Source organism: Mustela nigripes, chromosome 8 (genome assembly GCF_022355385.1).
Source record: "Mustela nigripes isolate SB6536 chromosome 8, MUSNIG.SB6536, whole genome shotgun sequence".
NCBI lineage: Eukaryota > Metazoa > Chordata > Mammalia > Carnivora > Mustelidae > Mustela > Mustela nigripes.
This window is the reverse complement of record NC_081564.1, coordinates 30,836,086-30,849,123: the sequence shown is the minus strand read 5'-3', so window position 1 is coordinate 30,849,123 and position 13,038 is coordinate 30,836,086. Positions and strand designations below refer to the sequence as shown.

General features: G+C 37.4%; 1 protein-coding gene across 6 annotated transcripts in view; it reads left to right on the top strand.

Moving 5' to 3' along the window:
* The window catches only part of CEP192 (centrosomal protein 192), a 126,659-nt gene that overhangs the window by 20,132 nt on the left and 93,489 nt on the right, over nt 1–13,038 (top strand). For all 6 annotated transcript variants that reach the window (XM_059409140.1, XM_059409139.1, XM_059409138.1 and 3 more), the window contains 2 exons: nt 301–353; nt 2,479–2,599. In XM_059409140.1, the coding sequence (XP_059265123.1) occupies nt 333–353; nt 2,479–2,599 (142 nt within the window). In that variant the 5' untranslated portion in view covers nt 301–332. The remainder of the gene's footprint in view (nt 1–300; nt 354–2,478; nt 2,600–13,038) is intronic.

Genomic DNA, 13,038 nt, shown 5'->3' with positions numbered 1-13,038 from the left:
TGCTGTCATTTTTCTTGTTTCTCTCTTCCCTGTATCCTCTGTAAAGCAAAAGTTAGCTTTAAAGCCTTGATTAGATTCATAGTGAGTGTTTTTTTGGCATATGTATAATTTTTCATACTTCCCACCCTGATAGTTTTTTAATTAAACTGACCAGTGATAACTTCTTGTACCATCATATAAAAGTGCTCTATTCTACTAAAGGGAAAAAATGTTTAGTTCATTAATTTGCTACTTTTAGGGGTTATTGCATTTTTATTGATAAAATAATTTGGTCTCACTTATTTTTGTTTTGTAAAACAGACTCACCTGTTGATTTTTGTTTACAACCATGGATGGATAATAAGGAGAACAAGGTAATCTTTTATATGTTACCAATTTCTGGAGTGTAACTGGGAGAGTGAAAGTTTCCATTTCACATGTGCAAGTATTAAACAGTAGTAATTTCAGTTTGAAGTCTTGTACTTTAAATAGCAGAGATCCACGTTACTGCCTCAAGTAATCGGCACGTGAGTGTAGTCCTGGTCCAGGGCTTCCTTGTCATTAGGACTTTTCTACTTTTGCTCTGTTTCACTCCATGCTGGCTCCCTCTTGAAAGATGGCTCTGGGAGGGTAAAGGTTTCTCTTTGTTTCATTTATTTTATTTTTTTAAAAGGTTGTATTTATTTGCCAGAGAGAGCAGTAGCAGGGGGTATGGCAGGCAGAGCGAGAAGCAGGCTCCCTGTAGGGAGCCCCCCGTGGGACTCCATCCCATGACCCTGGGTTCATAACCTAAGCTGAAGGTGGATGTTTAACTGACTGAGCCACCCATGTGTCCATCTTTGTTTTGTTTATTGTATCCTGAGTGCCTGGCACATAGTTGGCACTCAGTGATTACTTGAATGATCAGGAAGCTGTCTTTCTTTGTAGCAAGCCTACATTCTTAACATTTGTGATAAAAAAAATGACCATGCTGGGGTGCCTGGTTGGCTCAGTCGTTAAGCGTCTGCCTTCAGCTCAGGTCATGATTCCGGGGTCCGGGGATTAAGCCCTGTCTCAGGGTCCCTGCTTGGCAGAAAGCTTGCTTCTCCTTCTCCCACTCCCCCTGCTTGTGTTCCTGCTCTTGCTGTCTCTCTGACAAATAAATAAATAAAATCTTAAAAAAAAAAAAGACCATGAACTTTCTTTGAGGGGAAAGAAAAAAAGACAACTCTAATGGGCTCACTTGGGTCCTAAGTTCTCCCCTATGTAAATCACTGTCAAGGGGTAGGTTGGAATAAAATACTCTGTTTGTTGAGCCTGCACTCAGGTCCACTTCTTTGTGAGTGTGTGTGTGTGTATACATATACATCAGTGTACATATATGTGTGTGTGTGTGTGTGTGCGTGTGTGTGTGTGTGTATGTATATACATACAGCTGTCAGCCCCACCAGTTCCACATGGCTCCTCAAAGGAATATTCCAAGAAGGAAGCCCAATGTGGGGTATAATCCCAGGACCCTGGGACCATGACCATGACCAGACACTTAATGGACTGAGCCACCCAGGCGCCTCTTTTTCTTATTCTTAATGAAAGTATAGTATAGTTCATATATAATGTTCTCTTAGTTTCAGGTATACAACAAAGCAGTTCAACAACTCTATACATCATAAATGCTCTCCACCAGAAGTGTAGTTACTCTCTGTCACCATGCAAATTACTACAATATTATTGACTATATTCTCTATGTAGTACTTTTCATCCCTGTGACTTATCTATTTTATAACTGGGATTTTATGTATTCCATCTGTTTTAGCCATTGTTCCACCCTCTCCCCTCCAGGAACCACCACTTTGTTCTCAGATGTGTTTGAATCTGTTCCTGTTTTTTTCTTTTTTTGTTTGTTTGTTCATTGTTTCTTTCATTGCCACATCTTTGATCTTTATGAGCATAATTCACTGTTTTCTGCAAGTATGCAGTTATATAGCGAGCCCGTGCTTTTATCTTAAAAATTGTGTATTTTGCAATCTAATTTTAAAGATAAATTTAATAAGATTGTGAAATAAAGTTGAAGGCAATGTTACCTTTTGTTGGCCTTGAATGCCCTTAACAACCTGCTGTGTGCCTTTAGGATTATGTTGTCCCTGAGTTGAGAAGTAGAACAATCAGTGATTCTAGTATAGGCTGCAGAGTCCAACTTGGCTCTATCTTCACTTCCTACCGCAAGCCTTGTATTCATATTCATTTGGATATTAGTGTCCTAACTATTACTAGGTCTTCTGAGCTTGTATGTACATTTTGAGATGCTAAATTTTAACAGTGTCTCAGTGGGTGGATCAGGGGAGGAGAGAGGCATGGGGGCAGGAAGAAAATTATTGATACACATAAAACAGCTAGACCTTCATTGCTTAAATTGTGGATTACAAATACTGAGCACATTTGGTGGTCTTTTTTGCAACCTTGTACTGTGGTCCTCAGAGTAATGAAGTTTGCTTCTGTTACTTGGCATTTTATGTTTTACAGATTGTTGTACCTCATTCTGGGAAACATTTTGAAGAGAAGAATCCGCCCAGTGACTTAAGCCACATTAGTTTATTAGAAGATGAGAAACTTACATCACTGACGAGCTTGGAGGATTCTTCTGGTACCGTAAAGTGACTTGTGTTTTCTTAGTCCTTACCTTGCTGCTCCATGTCTTTCTGCTTCTTTGTTTCATAGTTACTATGCCAGCCTTTTGTTTCTATCTTCTCCTTTACTTCCTCCCTATCAGCACTTGCAGGCACTTCCATTGGTAGAATTTTTAAAAACTTGTGCAATATGAAACCTGATATGATTATGTTCACCCTCAGTTTATTATCATTAGGGTACGGAGTATAAAGCAGTTCGTTAAGAAATTGGAGGAACAATGAAATATTTAGCCTCTGCTCTCTGAAAGTTCTGTCAAGTGAGAAAAGAGATGCACAGCTAACCCTCTGATACCTTAAGTATATTTCAACAGTACAAATCGTGCAGGAATCATAGGAGGGTGACAAATTAGTTCTCATTGAGGGAAGTATTTATGAAGCTTTATTAAAAAGGGGATGCCGGTTTTCCTTTTTCATGAAGAGGCCCGTAATAGGCCTTAACATAGATTTGTGAAGAGAACTATATTTCAGGAAGTGGGTCAGCATCTGTAAAGGTGCTATGGTGGGGGCATTTTAGACCATGTTTGGAGAATGACCAGACTTTGTGGTTTTGTGCAGGAAGTTTACAGCACCTGTAGAAGGCTATTTTGGGGAATAAACTCAGACAATTAGGAAGGGACCACATTAATTACAGCTTTGAAGGCCAGGCTGTTGAGCTGAGTGGGATAAATAAAAATTATGAATTCAGGATTCAGAATTTTCCTGCCAAATTTTTAAAATATTTTCAGATTATGGCATTGTAAATAAGGAATCATTGACTGAATTCATACAGATCTTTGTTTTAGTAGACTAGCTTTTTAGAGGTGAAATGCTGAAGTCCAAAGTTAAGAGCATTTTTAAGGCTTTTAATGATTGCAAAATTATCCTCTTGAAAAGGCAGTGACATCTTATAATACCATTACTAGTGACTGAGAGTTCTAGTTCTAGTCCTGGCCTTGCTGGGCTGGATTTTAGAATATTAAAAACCAGGTAGTGTTTTATTTATATACATCTTTTTGGTTTGATGGGAGTTGAATAATTTTTATTCATATCTATTAGTATTCAACTTTGCTATATATATTTTCCTTAGTTGCTTCTTTCTCAAGATCAGATATGTGAGGTTTCACTTTATACTTAATCATTAGTTCACCTGAAATTTATTTTTACTTCTCCTGTGACATGCTTATCTGTCCCTTTTTGATAGTTATCCTTTGGCACACTATTTTCTTTTTTTTCTTCCTGCCTTTTTTTTTTTTAAGATTTTTTAATTTATTATTTTGTCAGGGAGGTACAGCACGTGCACAAGCAGGAGAAGCAGCAGGCAGAGAGGGAGGAAGATGGAGACTCCCTTGGATTGCTTCCATAGTTAGGCTATTCTAAATAATGAGCAGTAAACATAGGGGTGCTGGAAGCCCTTCAAATTAGTGGGGTTTTTTGATTAGGTTAATTAAATTTTATTTTCCCTCATTTTTTAATTAAAAAATTTAAATTTAAACTAAATTAACATGTAGTATATAATTAGCTTCAGAGGTAGAGTTCAGTGATTAATCAGTCTTATATAATACCCAGTGCTCATTATATCATGTGTCCTTTTTTTTTTTTTTTTTAAATAGTTTATTTATTTATTTGACAGAGAGAGAGAGAGAGAGTGATCACAAGTAGGCAGAGAGGCAGGCAGAGAGAGAGAGGGGGAAGCAGGCTTCCAGTTGAGCAGAGAGCCCTATGTGGGGCTCGATCCCAGGACGCTGGGATCATGACCTGAGCGGAAGGCAGAGGCTTAACCCGCTGAGCCACCCAGGCGCCCCTCATGTGTCCTTCTTAATGTGCATCACCCAGTTACCCCGTCCCCCACCACCTTTCCTCCAGCAGCCCTCAATTTGTTTCCTATGATTAGGTCTCTTACAGTTTGTCTCTCTCTCTGATCCCGTCTTGTTTTATTTTTCCCTCCCTTCCACTAAGCTCCTCTGTTTTGTTTCTTAATTTGCATGTATGAGTGAGATCATATGATAATTGTCTTTCTCTGACTTATTTTGCTCAGCATACTACTCTCCAGATCCATCCATGTCTTACAAATGGCAAGATTTCATTTTTTTGATGGGTGACTAGTATTCCATTGTATATAGATACCACATCTTCTTTATCCATTCATCTGTTGATGGACATCTGGGCTTTTTCCATAGTTTGGCTATTGTAGACATTGCTGCTATAAACATTTGGATGCAGGTGCCCCTTTGGACTACATTTGTACCTTTGTGGTAAATACCCAGTACTGCAATTGCTGGGTCTTACGGTAGTTCTATTTTCAACTTTTTGAGGAACCTCTATATTGTTTTCCGGAGTGGCTGCACCAGCTTGCATTCCTACCAATAGTGTAGGAGAGTTCCCCTTTCTACTCATCCTCGCCAACATCTGTCATTTCCAGACTTCTTAATTTTAGCCATTCTCACTGGTATGAGGTGGTATCTCATTGTGATTTTAGTTGTATTTCCCTGATGCCAGGTGATATGGAGCATTTTTTCATGTGTCTATTGGCCATTTGTATGTTCTCTTTGGAGAAATGTCTGTTCATGTCTTTTGCCCATTTTTTGATTGGATTATTTGGTTTATTGGTGTTGAATTTGATAAGTTCTTTTTAGATATTGAATACTAGCCATTTATCAGATAAGTCATTTGCAAATATCTTCTCCCATTCTGTCGGTTGTCTTTTGCTTTTGTTGACTGTTTCCTTTGCTTTGCAAAAGTTTTCTATCTTGATGAAGTCTCAATAGTTCATTTTTACTCTTGCTTCCCTTGCTTTTGGAGACGTGTCTAGCAAGAAGTTGCTGGGGCCAAGGTTGAAGAGGTTGCTGCTGGTGTTCTCAAGGATTTTAATGGGTTCCTGTCTCAAGTTTAGCTCTTTCACCCATTTTGAGTCTGTTTTTGTGTCTGGTGAAAGGAAATGGTCCACTGTCATAATTCTTCATGTGGCTGTCCAATTTTTCCAACACCATTTGTTGAAGAGACTCTTTTTTCCATTGGTATTCTTTCCTGCTTGTCAAAGATTATTGACCATAGAGTTGGGTTCTCTATTCTGTTCCATTGATCTAGGTGTCATTTTTGTGCCAGTATCATACTGTCTTGATGATTACAGCTTTGTAATAGAACTTGAAGTCCGGAATTGTGATGCTGCTAGCTTTGGTTCTCTCTTTCAACATTCCTGTGGCTATTCGTGGTCTTTCCTGGCTCCATACTAATTTTAGGATTGTTTATTCCAGCGCTTGGAAAAAGTTAATGGTATGTTGATAGGGATTGCATTGAATGTATATATTGCCCTAGGTAGCATAGACATTTTAACTATTCTTCCAATCTATGAGTATGGAACGTTTTTCCATTTCTTTGTGTCTTTCTCAATTTCTTTCATAAGTGTTCTATACTTTTTTGAGTACAGTTCATTTCCCTCTTTGGTTAGAATTATTCCTAGGTATCGTATGGTTGTTGGTGCAATTATAAATGGGATTGACTCATTTTTTTTTTCTTCTGTTTCATTGTTAGTGTATAGAAATGCAGCTGATTTCTGTGCATCGATCTTATATCCTGCTACTTTGTTGAATTCCTGTAGGAGTTCTAACAATTTTGGAGTGGAGTCTTTTGTATACTCCACATAGAGTGTCATGTCATTTGCAAAAGTGAGAGTTTGACTTCTTCGCCAATTCAGATTCCTTTTATTTTTTATTTTTTTAATTGTCTCATTGTTGAGGCTAGGACGTCTAGTACTATGTCTAACAACAGTGGTGATAGTGGACATCCTTGCTGTGTTCCTGACCTTAGAAGAAAAGCTCTCAGGTGTTCCCCATTGGGAACGATATTTGCTGTGGGCTTTTCATATATGGCTTTTATGATATTGAGGTATGTTCTCTTTATCACTACACTTTGAAGACTTTTGATCAAGAAAGGATGCTGTATTTGTCAGATGCTTTTTCTGCATCTGTTGAGAGGATGATACAGTTCTTGTCCTTTCTTTGATTAATGTAGTGTATCACATTGATTTGTGGATGTTGAGCCACCCTTGCAGCCCAGGAATAAGTCCCACTTTGTCATGGTGTACTGTTGGATCCTGTTGGCTAATATCTTGGTGAGATTTTTTGCATCTGTGTTCATCAAGGATCCTGGTCTGTAATTCTCCTTTACAGTAGGGTCTTTGTCTGGTTTTGGGATCAAGGTAATGGCTGGCCTCATAAAATGAGTTTGGAAGTTTTTCTTCCATTCCTATTTTTTGAAACAGCCTCAGAAGAATAGGTATTAATTCTTCTTTAAATGTTATGGTAGAATTCTCCTGGGAAGCCATCTGGCACTGGACTCTTGTTTGTTGGGAGGTTTTTGATTACTGTTTCCACTTCTTTCCCAGTTTGAGTCTGTTCAGGTGTCTGTTTCTTCGTGATTCAGTTTTGGTAGTTCATGCGTTCTGGGAATGCATCCATTTCTTCCAGATTGTCTAATTTGTTGGCATATAGCTGCTCATAATATGTTCTTATAATTGTTTGTATTTCTTGGTTGTTAGTTTTGGTCTCTCCTCTTTTAATTGTGATTTTATTTATTTGGGTCCTTTCTCTTTTCTTTTTGATAAGTCTGGCCAGGGGTTTATCAATCTTATTAATTCTTTCAAAGAACCAGCTCCTGGTTTTATTAATCTATTCTACTGTTCTTTTGGTTCTATTTCATTGATTTCTGCTCTGATCTTTATTATTTCTCTTCTCCTGCTGGATTTAGGCTTTATTTGCTCTTCTTCCTCCAGTCCTTTAGGTGTAGGGTTAGGTTGTGTATTTGAGGCCTTTCTTGTTTCTTGAGAAAGGCTTATATTGCTATGTCTTTCCCTCTTAGGACTGCCTTTGCCGTATCCCAAAGGTTTTGAACAATTTTGTTGTCATTTTCATTTGCTTCCATGAATTCTTTTAATTGTTCTCTTATTTTCTGGTTGACTCATTTAGTCTTTAGTAGGATGCTCTTTAACCTTCATGTATTTGAGTTCTTTCCAACTTTCCTCTTGTGATCTAGTTCCAGTTTCAAAGCATTGTGGTCCAAAATATGCATAAATTGATCCCAGTATTTTGGTACTGGTTGAGACCTGATTTGTGACCTAGGATGTGATCTTTTCTGAAGAATATACCATGTGCACTCGAGAAGAATGTGTATTCTGTTTCTTTGGGATGGAATATCTGAATATATCTGTGAAGTCCATGTGGTGGAATGTGTCATTCAAAGCCCTCATTTCCTTACTGATATTTTGCTTAGGTGATCTGTCCATTGCAGTGAGTGGAGTGTTAAAGTCCCCTACTATTATTATATCATTGCCAGTGTGTTTCTTTGATTTTGTTATTAATTGGCTTATGTAATTGGCTGCTCCCATGTTATGGGCATAAATATTTACAATTGTTAAATCTTCTTTTTGGACAGATCCTTTAAGTATGATATACTGTCCATCCTCATCTCTTATTACAGTCTTTGATTTAAAATCTATTTTGTGTAATGTAAGAATTGCCACCCCAGCTTTGTTTTGGTGTCCATTAGCATGATAAATGGTTTTCCATCACCTCACTTTAAATCTGGAGGTGTATTTGGGTCTAAAATGAGTCTCTTGTGAGCGGCATATCACTGGGTCTTCCTTTTTTTATCCAGTCTGATACACTGTGTCTTTTGATTGGGGTGTTAAGCCCATTTACATTCAGAGAAAGATATGAATTTACTTCTATTGTATTACCTGTAAGGTCATTGTTTTTGTATATTGTCTCTGTTCCTTTCTGTTCTGTGTTACTTTTGGGCTCTCTATGCTTACAGGATGCCCTTTATTATTTCTTGCAGGGCTGATTTAGTGATCACAAATTCTTTTAGTTTCTTTTTGTCCTGGAAACTCTTATCTCTACTCCCATTCTTAATGATAGTCTTGCTGGATAAAGTATTCTTGGCTGCATATTTTTCTCATTTAGCACCCTGAATGTATCATGCCAGTCCTTTCTGGCCTGCCAGGTCTCTGTGGATGGGTCTGCTGCTAGCTTTATGTGTCTACCCTTGTAGGTTAGAGACCTTTTGTCCTGAGCTGCTTTCAGGATTTTCTCTATCCGTGAAATTTGCAAGCTTCACTATTAGATGTCTGGGTGTTGACCTGTTTTTATAGGTTTTGAGGGGGATTCTCTGTGCCTCCTGGCCTTGAATGCCCATTTCCCTCCATAGATTAAAGACGTTCTCAGCTGTAATTTGCCCTAATATACCTTCTGCTCATCTCTCTTTTTCTTGTAGCATCCCAATTATTCTAATAATGTTTTGCTTTATAGGATTACTAATCACTTAAATTCTCCCCTCATGATCCAGTAGTTCTTTCTCTCTCTTTTTTTTAGGTTCTTTATCCTTCACCATTTTGTTTTCTATATCACTAATACTTGCTTCTGCATCATTTATCCTAGCAGGTTGAGCCTCCATTTTTTTTTTTTTTAATTGTATCTTAGAATAACTTTTTGATCTTGACTTGATTAGATTTTAGTTTATTTCTCCAGAAAGGGATTCTCTAGTGTCTTCTCTCTTTTCTTTAAGACCAGCTGATATATTTATAATCATTTTTCTGGACACTAGTTCTGACATCTTTCTTATGTCCATACTGATTAGGTCTCTAACAGTCAGTACTATCTCTTGTTTTCTTTTTTGAGGTGAGTTTTTCCATTTTGTCTTTCTTTTTTTAAGATGGATTTTTTTTTTTTTTTTTTTTAAGATTTTCTTTATTTGTCAGAGAGCAAGAGAGAGCACAAGCTGGGGAGAAGCAGGCTCTCCATGGTGCAGGAAGCCCAATGCAGGACTCAATCCCAGGACCCTGGGATTATGACCTGAGCTGAATGTAACTGCTTAACCCACTGAACCACCCAGGTGCCCATTTTGTAGTATTTTTATCTGATTTTGGTATCAGGGTAATGATAGAATGAATTTGGAAGCTTTCTTTCCTCTTTTAGTTTTTGGAAGAGTTTGAGAAGAAGAGATACTAACTTTCTATTAAATGTTTGGTAGAATTCGCCTGTGAAGCCATCTGGTGCTAGACTTTGGTTGGGTGTTTTTGATTACTGATTTAATTTCTTTGCTGGTAATCAGTCAGTTTTCCTATTTTTTTTCCTGATTCACTTTTGGGATTTTATATGTTTCTATGAATTCATCTATTTCTTCTAGGTTGTCCCAATTTGTTGGTATGTAACTTTTTTGTAATATTTTCTTAAAATCCTTTGTATTTCTTTGGTGTCAGTTGTTATTTCTTTTCTTTCATTCCTGATTTTGTTTGCCTTCTCTCTTTTAAATGAATACTGCTAAAAATCTGTCACTTTTGTTGATCTTTTCAAATAACCAGCTTCTGGGTTTATTGATCTCTTCTATTGTTTTTTAATTTTTATTTCATTTATTTCTACTCCAATCTTTATTATTTCCTTCTTTCTACTGGTTTTGGGTTTTGTTTGTTCTTTTTCTAGCTCCTTTATTTGTAAGGTTAGATTGTTTATTTGAGATTTTTCTTGGCTTCTTGAGTTAGGTCTTTATTGTTATAAATGTCCCTCTTAGAACAGCTTTTGCTGCATCCGAAAGATTTTGGACTGTTGTATTTTCATTTTCATTTGTCTACATATTTCCTCTTTGATTTCTTGGTTGACCCACTTATTCCTTAGTATCATGTTATTTAACTTCCATGTATTTGTGTTCTTTCCAGATGGTTTCTTCTGTTTGATTTGTGGTTCCATAGTGTTGTGGTAAGAAAGATGCATGGTATGACTTCAGTGTTTTTGAATTTGTTGAGGCATGTTTTGTGATCTAATACGTAATCTATTCTGGAGAATATTTCTTGTGCACTTGTGAAGTATCTGTTTTAGGATGGAATATTCTGAATATATCTATTAGATCCATCTGGTTCAGTGTGTCATTCAAAGTCACTGTTTCTCTGTTGATTTTCTGTTTAGATGATCTGTCCATTGCTGTAAATGGGGTGTTAAAGCTCTTTATTATTACTATGTCACTGTTGATTACATTTTGCATATTTGTTATCAGTTGCTTAATGTATTTTGGTGCTCCCATGGTGGGTGCATGTATATTTATAATTGTTATATCTTGTTGGATTGTCCCCTTATGTTTATATAGTGTCCTTTGTCTCTTGTTACCTTCTTTGTTTTATAGTCTGTTTTGTCTACTACCCTGGCATTCTTTTCACTTCCTTTTGCGTAATAAATGCTTCTTCCCTTCAATTTCAGTGTGCATGTTTCTTTAGGTCTGAAATGATTCTCTCTCTCTCTCTCTCTTTTTTTAAAGATTTTATTTATTTATTTGATAGAGACAGAGAAGGAATGCAAACAGGGGGAGTGGGAGAGGGAGAAGAAGCAGGCTTCCTGCTCAGCAGGGAGCCTAATGCTGGGTTTGATCCTAGGACCCTGAGATCATGACCTGAGCCGAAGGCAGATGCTTCATGACTGAGCGACCCAGCACCCCTGAAATGAGTCTCTTACAGGGAGCTTATAGATGGGTCTTGCTTTTTCATCTGCTCCGTCACCATGTATCTTTTTTTTTTTTTTTAAAGATTTTATTTATTTATTTAACAGAGAGAGATCACGAGTAGGCGGAGAGGCAGGCAGAGAGAAGGGGAAGCAGGCTCCCTGCTGAGCAGAGAGCCCGATGCGGGACTCGATCCCAAGACACTGGGATCATGACCTGACCTGAAGACAGAGGCTTAACCCACTGAGTGACCCAGGTGCCCCAACTTTTGATGGAAGTGTTTAGTCCATTTACATTCAGAGTAATGATTGATAAGTATGTACTTATCAATACTTATAAGTACTTACTGCCATTTTGTTATTTGTTTTATGTCTGTATATATAGTTCTCTGTTTCTTCTTTTGCTCTCTTCTCTCAGGGTTTGGTGGCATTCTTTAGTGATGTACTTGGATTCCTTTCTCTTTATTATTTCCTTATCTATTACTGATTTTTGATTTGTGGTGATTATTAGATTTGTATATAACAGCTTCTGCATATGGCAGCCTATTAATTTGATGATCGCTTGAGTTTCAACCCATTCTTTACTTCTCTCCCCTCCACATTTTAGGTATATGTGTATGTTTTAGGTATATGTCATGCTTTACATCCTTTTATTTTGTGAATGTGTAGACTAATTCTTGTACTTATTTTTACTGCTTTGTGCTTCCTACTTTTCATACTCCTACTTAAGGTCTTTCCAGTAAAGAGTGCCTTTTAACATTTCTTATAGGGCTGGTTTAGTGGTCTTGAATCCCTTTAAGTTTTGTTTGTGGGGGAAACTCTTTAACTTTCTCTTTATTCTGAATTATAGCCTTGCTGTATAGGGTATTGGCTGCATGTTTTTTCGTTTCAGCCCATTGAATATATCATGCTGGTCCCTCTGGCATGCAGAAGAATTCTGCTGAAAAATCCTCTGATAGCTTTATGTGGATTCCTTTGCATGCAGCTGTTTTCTTTTCTCTTGCTGCTTTTATTTATTTTTATTTTTATCTATTTAAGGCATGGAGTCCAACATGGGGCTTAAACTCATGACCCTGAGATCAAGACCTGAGCTGAGATCAAGAGTTGGATACTTAACTGACTGAGCCACCCAGGCACCCCAACTCTCTTATGCTTTTAGAATTCTCTCTTTATCTCTATTTTTTGCCATTTTAATTGTTATGTATCTTGTTGTGGACCTCCTTGGGTTGATTTTGTTGAGGGCTCTCTGTGCCTTCCAGGTCTGGATTTGGTGTTTCCTTCCCCAGATTCAGGATGTTTTCAGCTCGTGTCTTCAAATAAATTTCTACTCCCTTTTCTCCTTCTGGGATCCCTATATTGTGAATGTTCTTAAATTTGGTGATATCGTTAAGTTACCTAAGTCTATTTTCACTTTTTTTATTATTTTTTCTCTCTTATGTTCTTCTTGATTATTTTTCGTTATTCTGTCTTCCAGGTTGCTAATCCATTCCTCTGCTTTATCTCATCTATTTATTCCATCTGTTTATTCCATGTATTTTAATTGTACTTATTATATTGTTGAACTTTGGTTGTTTTTTGTTTTCTATTTCCTTGTTAAGGGTTTTACTGATGTCCTCTAGTCTTTTTTTTAGTTAGTGCCTATCTTTATGACGATAACTTTAAATTCTCTATAGGAATATTACTTATCTTAGGTCTGTTGCTTTGATTTTTGTTCTGTTCTTTCATTTGGGACATTTTCCTCTTATTTTGTCCAACTCTCTCTGTCTGTTTCTATGTGGTTTGACAGCTGCATCTCCTGTTCTTGAAAGTGGCAGCCTTATGACAGAGAGGTCCTGTAGTGCCCTCCAGTGCAGTTTCCCCTGTTTACCAGAGCCTGGTGCTTAAGGGCTGTCTCTTGTGTGTGTTTGTGGCTGAGCTGAGCCCCTTTTGCTTTCAGTGCA